General features: G+C 37.4%; 2 protein-coding genes across 3 annotated transcripts; one reads left to right on the top strand and one right to left on the bottom strand.

Annotated features, from left to right (window-relative positions):
- cenpv (centromere protein V) lies at window positions 1-4,987 on the bottom strand. 2 transcript variants are annotated; one of them, XM_017459635.3, is made up of 5 exons: window positions 4,832-4,987; window positions 3,379-3,504; window positions 3,199-3,268; window positions 1,405-1,519; window positions 1-508 (listed from the first exon to the last, which is right to left on the bottom strand). In XM_017459635.3, the coding sequence occupies exons 1-5, from the start codon at window positions 4,843-4,845 to the stop codon at window positions 369-371; spliced, it is 465 nt and encodes a 154-aa protein (XP_017315124.1). In that variant the 5' UTR covers window positions 4,846-4,987; the 3' UTR covers window positions 1-368. The 2 variants fall into 2 exon arrangements, with proteins under 2 accessions (XP_017315124.1, XP_047007840.1); XM_047151884.2 differs by having other exon boundaries at window positions 3,406-3,504; window positions 4,832-4,986.
- A 3,400-nt stretch (window positions 4,988-8,387) lies between these two features.
- Window positions 8,388-11,272, top strand: ubb (ubiquitin B). Its single transcript, XM_053677094.1, has 2 exons — window positions 8,388-8,522; window positions 9,165-11,272. The coding sequence occupies exon 2, from the start codon at window positions 9,175-9,177 to the stop codon at window positions 11,002-11,004; it is 1,830 nt and encodes a 609-aa protein (XP_053533069.1). The 5' UTR covers window positions 8,388-8,522; window positions 9,165-9,174; the 3' UTR covers window positions 11,005-11,272.
- The last annotated feature ends 3,782 nt before the right edge of the window (window positions 11,273-15,054 follow it).

Here is a 15,054-nt window from a genome sequence, read left to right as displayed (position 1 = left end):
TGATGTTTAGTCAAATATTTTATTTCACATGGAAGTCATGATGATTATTTCTCTGGAAATACGTGTTAGTTTCAAAGTGTGTTTGCATGCAGACCATCTCAGTGCCATGCTACACAGTGTGAATCACTACTGAATGAGTAATACCACAATAACAGGTGACTTAAAACATGGCCTCTGTATTCCTGCTGTGCCTTATACACGTGTATTAACTCCAAGAAGACCTTGTACTGTAATTATCCCACGTGGCACCTCTGCTTTCAGAATAATAGCTTTAGAAGTAGCTAGTGTAGCCTATCCTTTATAATTTGACCCAAACAAAATGAATGCTTCATTCATTTTGAATGAAAGGTCACATGTGTATTAATAGATTACTTGGCTTCTTCTGTAGGCTTGGACATACTCCTTATAGTGTTGTGTTTCTGCATGCTCTCCTCCCAGTTCTCACCACAGAACTGTTCAACTGTCGCACTCTTTACAGTTCCAGGGTCCAGGCAATGTGGAGCCACACCTAGAATTCTCACACGACACATAATACGTATACACAAGTCATAAACATGGTGTTGCCACATAAAAACCTTATGGCCGTCACATATAATCTCACTAACACCTGTTGATTGACCATAAGCAAATTTGTTGACAACCAAGAATATGTTGGTGGTACAGTCGTATCTCAATAACTGCAGTGAGAAAAGATCTCTCATCTTTTATCACTGCTTACAATATTACAATGTACTGTATACCACAGCAGGCACACTATAGAATCTTAGAATAACAATAATTGGATTAAAACTATATTGTTATTTAACAATTTATTTAGCATTTCCGGAAGCTGTCTCCAGTGTCAGCACTTTCTAAAAGTCAGTATGTTTTCCACAGAGGAACATCTTCAGGACAGAGGAGTTTGTGCTTTTTCTGATTTCTCTAATAAGTTCTGTTCTTTTTAACAGAATAACTGGAATGAACTTTGTTTGTTTGTTTGTTGACTTTCCACAACATTAACATAACTATAAACTGATTAAATGTACAACGTGCCTTCTGTAATGATAATCATTGTCAAGTGCTGTGGTATAAAAGGAATAAAACACTTTGGGACATGCTGTTACTGGAAACCAATAATTGAATATTTTCCTGTAACTACATGCCCAATGTGTTTTATTCCTTACATAATGTTGCTTTTAGAGCAACTATGTTTCATGGCACTCAAAATAAATATGACATTTGATCTGTTGATTTAAAATCATGAATTTTGATGAGTTTATTTAAATCATGAATTTTGATCTGTTGTTCTGAATATGATACTTTGGTATATGCCTGATTATTGGTCCATCTCTACTGACAGCCATATTATTTTCCTATTTCGAACCTAAGTGCATGTCTGCGTGTGTGTTGTGTTGTGTGACCTACCAAAGCCATCAGGATTCGATCGGGGTGTGTAGAAACTTTGCACACCGCATATCTTGCAAAATGTGTGCTTGGCTGTGTGTGTATTGAATGTGTATGTGGTTATGTTCTCTGAGCCCTGAAACACATGAGTCAACCAGTCAAAGTTACGCATTAATGAATGAAAAATACCTGTTAAGCAATCCTTTGGTGACGCAAGTGAACTCTCAAACATTACAAATAATGAACAGTTCTAGTATGTTCTACAAACCTCCAGCTACTCTTGACTGTTTATGGACCTTAAACATTCTTGATCTCTTTTGTATGAATGTATATTTTGTGGATCAGTATAAATTCAATCAATGCTGTAAAATTTATATAAAATACACCCAGTTAGAAAAGTTTTACATGAAGATTTTTTTTTTTAATCAAAAGCCATTACATAATTTTTCTGTTACACAGTATATCCATCATGCATTAAATGCTGCAATGGCAGATTGATTTGTAGATTAGTAAATCAATCATTTGCCAAGGACTTTTCAAGGAGAGAGTTTCCTTTATTTTGTCAGTTCACAGGGCAATAATCTTTTACACAAGATTATTTTCTTATTTTGACTAGTATGATGGAGTTTGGCACCCTGTCTACTTATTTAGACTCTGAATAGCGAATAGGGAATGTAACCCCATTTCAGAAGCATTTTGGTTCATTCCATGCCATTTGCAGAAGCAGCTAAATATGAAAGAGCCTAAAAAAGAAAACTATATCTGCTCATGGCTCGCCTGTGCAAAAAATAAATGCCCCTATTTAGCAGGCGAGTGAGGGCTGTCTCTTTTCCTTGGAAGCAAACAACACAGTATGAACCCCATTACACACACAGAAAGAGAGGCGCTCTTCCAACCACAGCTGACTAATGGTTACAAAACAACAGAATCCAATCCAATTTATTATTCTTCATGCTTTCCCACTGCTTCCCTTGGATAGTGCTATGGCTCTGCCCCCAACACTTTCTTGAAATTACTAGAAATGTTACAATCATTTGCACTAGTCTGAAACTTTTTCTTGAAGTTACTTGAAATGATTACGCAACATTTCTAGCAACTTCAAAAAAAGTATCGGACTAGAGCAAATGATTACGCAACATTTCTAGTAACTTCAGGAAAAAGTATCGGACTAGAGCAAATGATTACGCAACATTTCTAGTAACTTCAAGAAAAAGTATCAGACTAGAGCAAATGATTACGCAACATTTCTAGTAATTTCAAGAAAAAGTATCGGACTAGAGCAAATGATTACGCAACATTTATAGTAACTTCAAGAAAAAGTACTGGAATATAATTACAGGAACATTTTACTTTTAATTCTGTCGTCCGGATTGTGATTTTAAGGGATTATGGACACTTAATCACACTATCTGGGTACAGTTTTTTGGTTGTTTATATATATATATATATATATATATATATATATATATATATATATATATATATATATATATATATATATATATATATATATAAAATATTTAATACCTGCACTATTTATTTATCTACCTTTTCTTTTCAATTTCTTATTTGTTACAATGTGAGTGCCAATGTGAGTAACTGCAAACTCAAATTATTTGTAAAATGTATATTACTTGGTCAAAAACATATGATTTCCAGAATTGCACAAATATGTACATACTTGTAATGGTAATTATTTGGATAATTACTACAATTATTTTTATGGCAATTGTAAACAAGGCAATTCAGCACTATAGTTGTTTCCATGACTAATTCCTGACTTTTGCATGTCTATGAATTGAAGTGGAATTATACCTGAAGCAACGTAAAATGGGCCTTGGGAACAATAAAATGCCGGTTCTGCTTCTTGGTACAAATGCTGCAACTGAACACACAGAGGCATCATTATTCAACAGGTGTTTATCTGCAATGTACAGAGACAAAGTGATAGCATGCTTTTCACAGCTTTAGTGGGAAAGTGTGAATTGTTTGCACCTCTTGATCTTGACAAAAAACCCATACTTGCAATCAAATACGTGCAAATCCGGAGCATTCCACACTTCAAAACGTATAGCACCGCAGTGGCAGCCGCCCGTGTGCCTCACCAGACCCTCTGCTTTCCTGGGAAAGATGATTCAGAGGTCACGCTGGATGCAAGATACTCAGCTCCAGCAATGCATTGCAACACAACCATTTCAAGGTCTACATGATCCTGAATGTCCAACAGGCCCTACGTTCAGATAGATGTTTAACCAATAAAGTGCAACCGGAGAGCAAAGTTAGCTACAAATAGCCACTCAGTGTACTTATAGTCGTAGCTCTGGAATTATTAATACATGATTGATTTAATGGACAGAACACAGACACCCATGTCTACAGTACAAAGTCTATTGTACATAAGATTATTCTGTATAAACACTCTCAGAAATAAAGGTACCAAGCTGGTACCTGCTTTTTACTTAGTGTGTATTTTTTCTTTTAAAACAAAGCATTAAAGGACTTTAATATCCAATTATGAGTCATTTTTAAAAAGGTACACTGCTGTATATTGACATTTTCAAAGTAAAAGATATATTCTAAAGGTGCAAAAGCTGTAACCTAACAAAAGATAGTAACACTCCAGCGAATGTGTATATGCAGCTTGTAGATATATACTGGCATATAATCTAAAGTATACATTTTTATTATAGTCTATGCTTATTTATATTCACACACATACAATGACAAATGGAATGTAATTGCTATCCATGGCTATGTGAGAGTATGCATTTTATGGTCAAAATTATTCATGCATTATGCTTGAATTTCTCGTTTGGTGAGGACTGGAAGGTAGATGAGGTTGTTAAAGTAAGGTCTCTGTACAGCCAGGGGATTGTGCTTTTTAATTTTGTTTCTGCCATGCAAATCACAACGCACCATTATTTACGTTATTATATTTATTTTTGACAACTTATTGATTATTATTAATAAGAAATATAATATATTACGTGAATTGACTGGATTTAATCCTAACGTCATAAACAAGGAGGCGGTAAATAATATCAACTTGAACTTTGTTCTCTTAGTGTAAAGTTCATGGATGGAAAGTTCTTTGCCTTGAATAAATAGACAAAATAGTACATTTATATAATGTTCATAAAATAACTAAAAATGTACTGAGGGGTCCCTGGAATTTATTTTACATTTAAAGGGTGTCTCTGGCTGTAGACAAATGTATCACCTTACATTACAGGAAAACTTACTTTTATATCTGTGCTCTAGATTGTGATTTTAGGGATCATGGGCACTTAATTCCAGTATCTGGGCCTTTTAATAACGTTGATTTTTCAGATGCACTTTCACATTTGCACTATATATTTAATCAAGTTAATTTAAAGTGCTTTTACACTTCTCACCTTTTAAGTGGTGATTTAAAAAGTGCAAACTATCGTCTGTTCACACACCCTACCTTTTCTCCTCCATAGCCGACTTAAGTTTCTTTTGTAACGAGCGGTTGCTGGAAGGTTGAACTCAAGGCGTTAACCCAGGCCTCTGTTTCCTAACAAAAGGCTTACATGCCGTTTCAGGAGAAAATTACACAATGCTGCACAGGGTTGCCAGATTCTCTGACACCAATCCGCATCGAGGCTTAAAAGCTGCATTGTTCACCATATGTCATCATTTGACTGTTTATTTCAACTGTTAATGTTCTTATCGTGTACTTTGGTATGTTCTGGGGTTTTTTTGTATGAAATAATTGCTGTAATAAACACATTTCTGTCAGATTCTTTGGTTATGATTTGTTACATTTTCAATTTAAAAAATATATTATTTGGCGTGATTTAGGTGCTCACCATTACAGGGTTCTCACACTTACAGGGTTCCTGGTTCGATCATAAACTTGTGTGGCGTTTCACTTTGGACTTGTGCCCATGTGGTTTCCTTCCAAGTTCTCTGGTTTCCTTCCACCTCCCAAAAACATGCCAGCAGATGAACCGGCAAGTCCAAATTGCCCCTAGGTGTGAATGTGTTCGTGCCTCAGTGTTTTTGAGATGAGATAGGATAAAGTGGTTGCTAAAGATCCTGGAATTTTTCACTCATGTAACATTTTTTTTAATTGAAATTGTCATTATATACATGTTTATATTATGTATAGGACTACATACTGTAGTTATTGATGTCAAGATATTATTTAATTCACTCATGTCAAACAAGTCAAACAGCCACGTAAATCTTGCGATCTGGCAACACGAAAGAATGACGCAGGTCACGTGACCTGATCTGCTGACCAGGTATCGAATGTCACTGTAATGGCGTTGTCATAATAAATTGAACAAGTCCTTACATGTTTCATGTTCGGTGTTATATAAGATAGAAGACTATTAGAAAGAATATTCTGTTCATTATACTTTTTTAGTTCAAATGTTTTGAGTCAGGATATAATATGTAGTGGTTGGGTCATTTTATGGAAGAAAATAAATTAATACAGTTAATACCATATGAAAGTAGGTCACTGAATAGCAGCAGGGACACTGTAGTACTAGAATGACTTTGATATCTATCAGAGGTCACCCAGAAAGATCAACCAAGAAAACTCAGTTATTCATTTTAATTCATATTTTTAACTAGCCATAAGGTCTGTGTATACTGCAAATGTGACTGTCATGGAGCAAGTATTTAATTATAGAAAATGCTGATAAACAGGTTGTGAAATGGTTTCAGGAACACAAACACAGGGTAAACACCCAGTTCAAGGTACAGGATGTACAGGATATCTGACATAGTTCGGGGTAAAGTGGCAGATCTTACAGTACAAGTTACATATTAGAAGCCGTAGTGACAAAGCATAAAGCATGAAACTGAAATTGTGAAGAGCATTTTCATGTTTTGTTTCTACAACAATCATATTACATCATTTGCTTAAATAAGGTGATATCATGATACTATTTAATTTAAGCTGCTATTAGTAACAAGTATCACAATTTCCAATACCACAACAATACTAGAGCAAATAAACTATAACATTTAGTAATGTCTGATATTCATCATATCATGTTTAAATAAAATAAAATGTGAACTATAACATCAATTGTTTTAAGGAGCATATGTTTATACCTTACTGAATAAAATTGAGTATAATGAGCTAATGGCTAATAGAATTATTATTATTATTTTTTTTTTAATAAAATAAAATAAATTTGGTTACACAGCATCAGTTCAGAGCGTTAATTTGGGGTGTAACTTTGTGTTTTAACACAAAATTTCTGTTTTACACACCAATGTGTTTTATCAAAAACTACTTAAACTACATAAAAGACTAGATAACATAGACTATATAAAAGTAAGCATGCATCACTACTGACTAAGTTGCTGCAAATCTGACACTGGATTTATCAATCGTTTTTGTTTTTTCTAGAGCAGTCTAACATTTTTAGTATTATAATTATTACAGTTTTACACTTATGAGTGCTAAGTCCCCTAAGGTCATTATGAAGGGTCCAGTTCATATTCTGACCATTTCAAGCATCTTCAAAGTAGTCATTGTTTTTAGTTGTTCGTGCTGTGTGGTCTTGATCAAGGAACAAAGAAGCACTATACCGTGGATGGGGCACCAGTCTATCACATTCACACTTAGGGTTACATAAAGTAAAATTTAAAACATAAAGTAACCAACCTATTGGCATGTTTCTAGGAGGTGGGAGTGCCCTGTTAATGCAATAATTTTCTGTGTCCCATAAGTACTGTCCCATATTATATGTTCACTTAGGTTCTCCCAATGACCATTACTTGAAGGCCATTTGTCAAACCATGGTATTTATCCGGGAACTTTTTAAATGGCACACTTTCCCCACCATTTTGGTATATTCTCAGCAACAAAATGGCTGCTCAGGATCAGAACAAAATGGTGATCAGGGTAGTCTATCAGTTGTGTTTGATGTCCAAATAAATGAGTAACATCCTGACCACACAACAACTTTAATCCACTCAGTGTGAAAGCAATTTAAACAGTCATTCATGTTTGGATCATACTGTTCAGCGTTTTTCAAGACTGACTGTGCTCTAAAGAGTGATTCATCCGTAGCAACAGTGGAAAAGCACCATGAAAAATAAAGCAACTGGTTTGACTAGTATGTGTTGAATTGGTATCATGTTGGGCCTGGAGGGATGTGAATTTTTACAGTGGACACAAATAACTTTGGTTTAATAATGATCAAAACATTTAAAAAGCAAAATGATAATAAATGGTAAATAATTTGCATTTTAACCAAATGTTTAGGTGCAAACGGACAAACCTTTTTTACTGCTTTGTTTGAGCCTGGCCTATTTTGTCATAGCAAACACCAGAGCATGTTTAGAGAGGAGTGCTGACACAATTGTTTAGGCTGTTGTTGTCACACTACTATTCTGAGTGCATGGCTTTATACAACTACATAAAAAAAGTTTTAAAAGATTTTTTTTTAAAGAAAGAAATGTGTGGTATAGCCTATTTTCATTATAACACACTTCAGTTTACCAGTAAAGCTAAATGAGATACAACACACGAATAAAGAGGAATCCGGCTTTTGTCATCAGCTCATTCACCATTAAAATCTGATATATTTCTTTTACAAACGATTTCCAGACAGTTCTGGTTACAGTTTCTGCTTCGACATATTTGCCCAGCGGCATCGCCATCAAGCTGTTATCAGCTCACTGCTTCTGCCCTAGCAACAGTCCATTCATATGATTCTCCAATAACATTACAAAAAAACAACCCAACTAACCAATCATCATTCGCAATGTGTCCCGCATTGGGCGGGCCTATCGGGTGCATTCTAGACGTTTCTGTTTTCACAGCGATTGTATTAATCCGCCTTGTGAAAAGTTCGAGTTTAATAATTTGTTTTGACATATGTAAACAAAAATATTTTATATTTTATCAACAAAGAAATATATTAATTAAACATAATAAAGCGTCACTGTTTGTTTTTGCCCAAAAAACAGGGACTAGTTTCAAGTGCGGAAGTAACTATGCACACGTCACGTCGAGACACGTCACTGTTCGGAAGTTCTATATATACACAGGAGTCGTCATTCGTTGCAGCAGTTATAACTGGACGAGGAGTACAGCTTGTGGTATCTGTATATCAGGAGCAGTTTAATTAAAATTTCTGTAATAGGTAAGTTGTTTTTCTCCTGTGAAGAAATTATTTTAAAACAAAAAGTAATTAAAGCTACTGATGTTTTTTTGTGGGGTTTCATGTCGTTTTCGTATGGAATCGATGAGCTGTGACTAGGTTAAGGTTAGCCTGCTTCCTAATGTATAACTTACTTTAATCGAGCCGCGTTGTTTGAATATCATAAAATGACCTGGTGACTTGTTCTTAAATGAAGTGTTTAAATTAAGACAATTTTCTAGTGGTATTAGTAGTTAGTTTTTTTTTTCTTTTGTTCGACGCTGGGCGTTTTTGCTGAATCATTTTCAGTTCTCCAACAAAGAACCCGGATGTTCTAAAATGGCGTCAGAGAATTAAATGGTGGCCATTTTAAAGAAAAAAAAGATCTCTCTTGCCCTCCATTATTTTAAAGGTTAAACAGTTGGAATGTTTTAGTTCTTGTGATCTAAATTTCTGTCGGTTGATAATTTGAACGATCTCTCATTAAATGGTGACTTCTGAAATACATTTTCACATTTCTCAGGTATTTAAAGTCTTCCTGTTGCATTCTAGCTAAATTTTACAAATGATTGCTATCTAAATATACTTATGTAATTACCTGAAACTACACAATTGATTTATTAAAGTTATTTTTTTTTTTCATAGACTAAACAAAATGCAGATCTTTGTGAAAACCCTGACTGGCAAGACCATCACCCTTGAGGTTGAGCCCAGTGACACCATTGAGAATGTCAAGGCTAAAATCCAGGACAAAGAAGGCATTCCCCCAGACCAGCAGAGGCTGATCTTTGCCGGCAAGCAGCTGGAAGATGGCCGCACCCTGTCCGACTACAATATCCAGAAGGAGTCCACCCTCCACCTGGTGCTGCGTCTGAGGGGTGGTATGCAGATCTTTGTGAAAACCCTGACTGGCAAGACCATCACCCTTGAGGTTGAGCCCAGTGACACCATTGAGAACGTCAAGGCTAAAATCCAGGACAAAGAAGGCATTCCCCCAGACCAGCAGAGGCTGATCTTTGCCGGCAAGCAGCTGGAAGATGGCCGCACCCTGTCCGACTACAATATCCAGAAGGAGTCCACCCTCCACCTGGTGCTGCGTCTGAGGGGCGGTATGCAGATCTTTGTGAAAACCCTGACTGGCAAGACCATCACCCTTGAGGTTGAGCCCAGTGACACCATTGAGAACGTCAAGGCTAAAATCCAGGACAAAGAAGGCATTCCCCCAGACCAGCAGAGGCTGATCTTTGCCGGCAAGCAGCTGGAAGATGGCCGCACCCTGTCCGACTACAATATCCAGAAGGAGTCCACCCTCCACCTGGTGCTGCGTCTGAGGGGTGGTATGCAGATCTTTGTGAAAACCCTGACTGGCAAGACCATCACCCTTGAGGTTGAGCCCAGTGACACCATTGAGAACGTCAAGGCTAAAATCCAGGACAAAGAAGGCATTCCCCCAGACCAGCAGAGGCTGATCTTTGCCGGCAAGCAGCTAGAAGATGGCCGCACCCTGTCCGACTACAATATCCAGAAGGAGTCCACCCTCCACCTGGTGCTGCGTCTGAGGGGCGGTATGCAGATCTTTGTGAAAACCCTGACTGGCAAGACCATCACCCTTGAGGTTGAGCCCAGTGACACCATTGAGAACGTCAAGGCTAAAATCCAGGACAAAGAAGGCATTCCCCCAGACCAGCAGAGGCTGATCTTTGCTGGCAAGCAGCTGGAAGATGGCCGCACCCTGTCCGACTACAATATCCAGAAGGAGTCCACCCTCCACCTGGTGCTGCGTCTGAGGGGCGGTATGCAGATCTTTGTGAAAACCCTGACTGGCAAGACCATCACCCTTGAGGTTGAGCCCAGTGACACCATTGAGAATGTCAAGGCTAAAATCCAGGACAAAGAAGGCATTCCCCCAGACCAGCAGAGGCTGATCTTTGCCGGCAAGCAGCTGGAAGATGGCCGCACCCTGTCCGACTACAATATCCAGAAGGAGTCCACCCTCCACCTGGTGCTGCGTCTGAGGGGCGGTATGCAGATCTTTGTGAAAACCCTGACTGGCAAGACCATCACCCTTGAGGTTGAGCCCAGTGACACCATTGAGAACGTCAAGGCCAAAATCCAGGACAAAGAAGGCATTCCCCCAGACCAGCAGAGGCTGATCTTTGCCGGCAAGCAGCTGGAAGATGGCCGCACCCTGTCCGACTACAATATCCAGAAGGAGTCCACCCTCCACCTGGTGCTGCGTCTGAGGGGTGGTATGCAGATCTTTGTGAAAACCCTGACTGGCAAGACCATCACCCTTGAGGTTGAGCCCAGTGACACCATTGAGAACGTCAAGGCCAAAATCCAGGACAAAGAAGGCATTCCCCCAGACCAGCAGAGGCTGATCTTTGCTGGCAAGCAGCTGGAAGATGGCCGCACCCTGTCCGACTACAATATCCAGAAGGAGTCCACCCTCCACCTGGTTCTCCGCCTCCGGGGTGGACTGTAAATATCCTATCGTCTTAAATGTTATAAGCTATTTCCCTAGCAAAGTCTTTACTTCCCCTTGCACCTTTTTTAATTTACCCATCCTTTTTTCCACTTGTGTAAGATGTAAATGAAAAATAAAACATTGACCGTGTTAAAGGTTGTCTTTTAATTTTCACAACTAAATATAGTAATGTCTCATGTTAGGTTGTCTGCATTGTCAACCTGTGAAGCCTTTTTTGTTTGTTCATAAGGTCCAAAATGGAAATTAAATTGATGTTTAAATGTTAGCTTGTCCTGGTGGTTTTGCCTCTAACTTTATGGTATGTTCAAGGTACAGTCTAGTAATGTCATGTTTTAAAACTAAATAAATGATGTGACTATACATGACTGACACGATGCAATCTGTAACACTAGTAGGTAATATTTAAATTTTCCTTAATTCTGATCTGAGGATCATGCCTGCTGTAGCATGTAATAGATCAGCGCATGAATAACTACAATGTCTGGCTAGGTCATCCCTTCTATTTTAGGGATTGTGGAAGGTTATTGGTGGGATCATCTGTCAGTTCATGACTTCTGAATACTGGCTGTTCCTATGTGAATAACTTTTGAGACTTTAGCAAGGGATAAAAGTTCAAGCAGCTGGACACCAGCTTCATGAAGAGCAATATGAATGCACAGAAATTGATTAAGTGTAGTCATACTAAATATAGAGTTTTTAATCAAATTTTTTTGGTGTTTTCTGGATATTATTTGAATGTTTTACTTCAAAGTCCACATTCACCAAAGGAATGGTTCTCGTTACATCAGGTAAGCCTGTTCAAGTAGCTCCTCAGATTGGTATTTTGGCTATACTGTAAAAGGTGACAACTACAAGTTTGTTTTGGATTTCAGGGTTTTTTGTTTTTCCATCTGGTCACTACTAACTATAAAATTAGGATAAAGTAATTATAAATAAGGTTTTTCTTCAATGCAGAATAAACAACTGATTTTATTCACTTTTCAGCATGAGATTTTTAATTTAGGTATATAGCTGATATAATCCCTTTAAAAAAAATAATTACATTTTATAGAGCTAAATGTCTGGAATTGAAGTTTTAGTGATAAAATTACATTCAATTCAATTCAATTTTATTTGCATAGCGCTTTTTACAATAGACATTGTCTCAAAGCAGCTTTACAGAAATATCAACACGGTATACAGATATTAAAGGTGTGAATTTATCCCAACTGAGCAAGCCACTGAGTGGCGACGGTGGCAAGGAAAAACTCCCTAAGATGTTTTAAGAGGAAGAAACCTTGAGAGGAACCCGACTCAGAAGGGAACCCATCCTCATCTGGGTAACAACAGATATTGTGAAAAAGTTCATTATGGATTTATATGAAGATTGCATTCTATGCAATGTTTTTTTTTTATGCCACCTGTGCATTATATAAGAGAATACCTATAATGAATATCAGAGTACAACTCTTATTAGTTCACGAAACATTTTGGAAATGTAATCATTTTAACATTTACAAAATTCAGAATTAATTAAGGTTGTTTAACAAAACTCCATCTAAGTTATCTAATATAGTGGGCTTATGAAAAGAGTGAGTTTAATGGGAAATTCGTTACACAGCTGTAGCAGCCGTTTGGGGGCACAGCTGTCAGTAACACACAACCCCCACATCCACACCCCAGCACTCTATGGAGGGCAACCCACAAAGGATCAAATTCATCAAAGCACCAACCTCAAGAATCTAACACACTTCAAACAAAATATGTGCAACTAACCCCATCCGAAAATGTACAAGAACACATGCACATATCAAGTAAAGCTAGATTTGTGTGATGGAACTATACTAGTTGGAATGCAATAACAACAAATCTCTGGAAATTTGTTTATAAATTCTTATTTTATTTATGTTCATTACTACTGTTCTTGGTTATATTTCACCTACTCTACAATTTCACCCTTTGACCAGTAGATGGAGTAGATGGCTAGTGAGTGTTCTGATTTTTAGTGTTATTCTTTAACAGACAGATCATAACCATTGCATTCAGTATTGCCACAGCTCACTATTTCTCATCCAGCAATACTACTTTTCACAGTTGGTAAAAAGGCAATATTGCATTTAGTTGGTGAATAACATGCATTCATTATAGCTCTAATGGTAGTTTTCATATAGAATCCATGTATGATGTCCATTTTTTTTTCTCTTTTATTTACCACCTACAGTAGATTGTGTCATCCCAAGTGAGGACATCCAGTTGGTGTGAATTTGCCAAAAGTTACTTTACTATCAGGTAAAGTAACTTTTGAGGTGAGATATGAGTGCATATGAATTATTTGGCAATTAGTCATTATTGTCAAATTACAAAATTCCTTGTACAACAGTTATAATATATGCACCATGTATAACTGCAACCATCTGCCTATTTATAAGTATAAATAAGTACGCTTGTAGTTTCCGTATTATTGTTAACTAACCCTAGCTAATAAAGGAGCTACATTGCAATGCGGTTAAGCTAGTAGAAGTCAGGGTATTTAGGCGTATAATATCCCTACATATCATCAATTTTATAACAAAGAACATAATAAAATTTTACATGTTCGTACCTACTTGTCATGTCTAGTAGCTATCTAATTGAGCTAATAAATGCACTCAAAACCTCACTGTTTTCATAAAACAGTCACTGATTTCCACTGGGTTCCAAACAGATTAATTGTGATTGATTTGGTTGCTATTCAATCAGTCAATCATTTTCATAACCTTGAAAATTTTATCCATCGAAAAATTATTTTGTTCCCCCCTCAGATTTGTGATTGTAAGTCAAATTCTGCAACAAAAGTTCATGTATGAAGTCTACTTGTGAAAGTGGAACATGAAAGTAGTCTCTTTTCCCTCGGCCTAGCTCAGTCTCAGGTCTAACCCTCAGACTGATCTCTGATCAATGTATTCTCAGTTTTCATTTCCGTTTGAACTCTGGACAACATTTAAGCTCTGAAAAATATGTGCATGTGTATACTTCACACCCTTTACAGAAAGGCTGGCAGGAAATTAAGTTGTAACAGTGTCTTTCCCTTACATACAAAATTTGAAATCAGATAGGCTACTAGACTTTTATATCAGTGGTTGACAAACTCTGGGGTGGCTGTGGCTCAGGTGGTAGAGCGGGTTGTACACTTATCGTAGGGTTAGCGGTTCAATTCCCGGTCCATGTGACTCCATATACTGAAGTGTCCTTGGGCAAGACACTAAACCCCAAGTTGCTCCCGATGGCAAGTTGGCAGCTCTGTTACCATTAGTGTGTGTGTATGGGTGAATGAGACACAGTGTAAAGCACTATATAAGTGCAGACTATTTTACCATTTATATATAATTTTTTTTTTTACCATTACCATTTTACAAACTGGTTTCCAGGGACCCCAAAATATCCAGGTAGTCCATGATTTTGTTTTTAAATACACTATATGGCCAAATGTACGTGGAGACTTGACCATCAAACCCATATGTGCTTTTTGAGCCCATTCCAAATGTAGTCCCCCATGCTTTACTGTTATAATAACCTTCACTCTTCTGGTAAGATTTTCCACTAGATTTTGAAGCCTAACTGTGGGGAATTGTGCTCATTTAGCCACAAGAATGTTAGCGAAGTCAGGCAATGATGTTGGACGAGGAGGACTGGTGTGCAGTCAGCATTACAGCTCATCCCAAAACTGATTAATGGGGTTGAGGCTAGAACTTGAGTTCTTCCACACCAACATTGGCAAACCATGTCTTTATAAACCTTGTTTTGTGCACAGGGGCATTATCATGCTGGAACATGTTTGGGCCCCTCAGTTCCAGTGAAGGGAAATCTTGACATTCTAGACAACTGTGTGCTTACAACTTAGTATCAGCAGTTTGGGGAAGAACCGCATGTGGATGTGATGGTCAGGTGTCCACAAACATTTGGCATTAATTAAGCAATATTGCGCGAGCGTAAGAGGTTATACTTCATATCAACACTGTGATTTGACCATAGGTAAGCACAGCCATACTGATGTTCATTGCGAGCGTGATATTGCTTTTATACAACAGT

The sequence above is a fragment of the Ictalurus punctatus genome, chromosome 28, assembly GCF_001660625.3.
Source record: "Ictalurus punctatus breed USDA103 chromosome 28, Coco_2.0, whole genome shotgun sequence".
NCBI lineage: Eukaryota > Metazoa > Chordata > Actinopteri > Siluriformes > Ictaluridae > Ictalurus > Ictalurus punctatus.
The sequence above is the reverse complement of the archived record's forward strand: the minus strand, read 5'-3'. Positions and strand labels throughout refer to the sequence as shown.

What these genes read in the sequence shown, in the direction of transcription:
- cenpv (XM_017459635.3), bottom strand. An exon ending in TTTTTTGTCAAGATCAAGAG is followed by an intron (nt 3,269 to 3,378) that starts GTGCAAACAATT and finishes CTGTGTGTTCAG; the next exon opens with TTGCAGCATTTGTACCAAGA. An exon ending in CCCATTTTACGTTGCTTCAG is followed by an intron (nt 1,520 to 3,198) that starts GTATAATTCCAC and finishes CATGTGTTTCAG; the next exon opens with GGCTCAGAGAACATAACCAC.
- ubb (XM_053677094.1), top strand. Translation starts at nt 9,175, where the DNA reads ATGCAGATCTTTGTGAAAACCCTGACTGGCAAGACCATCACCCTTGAG.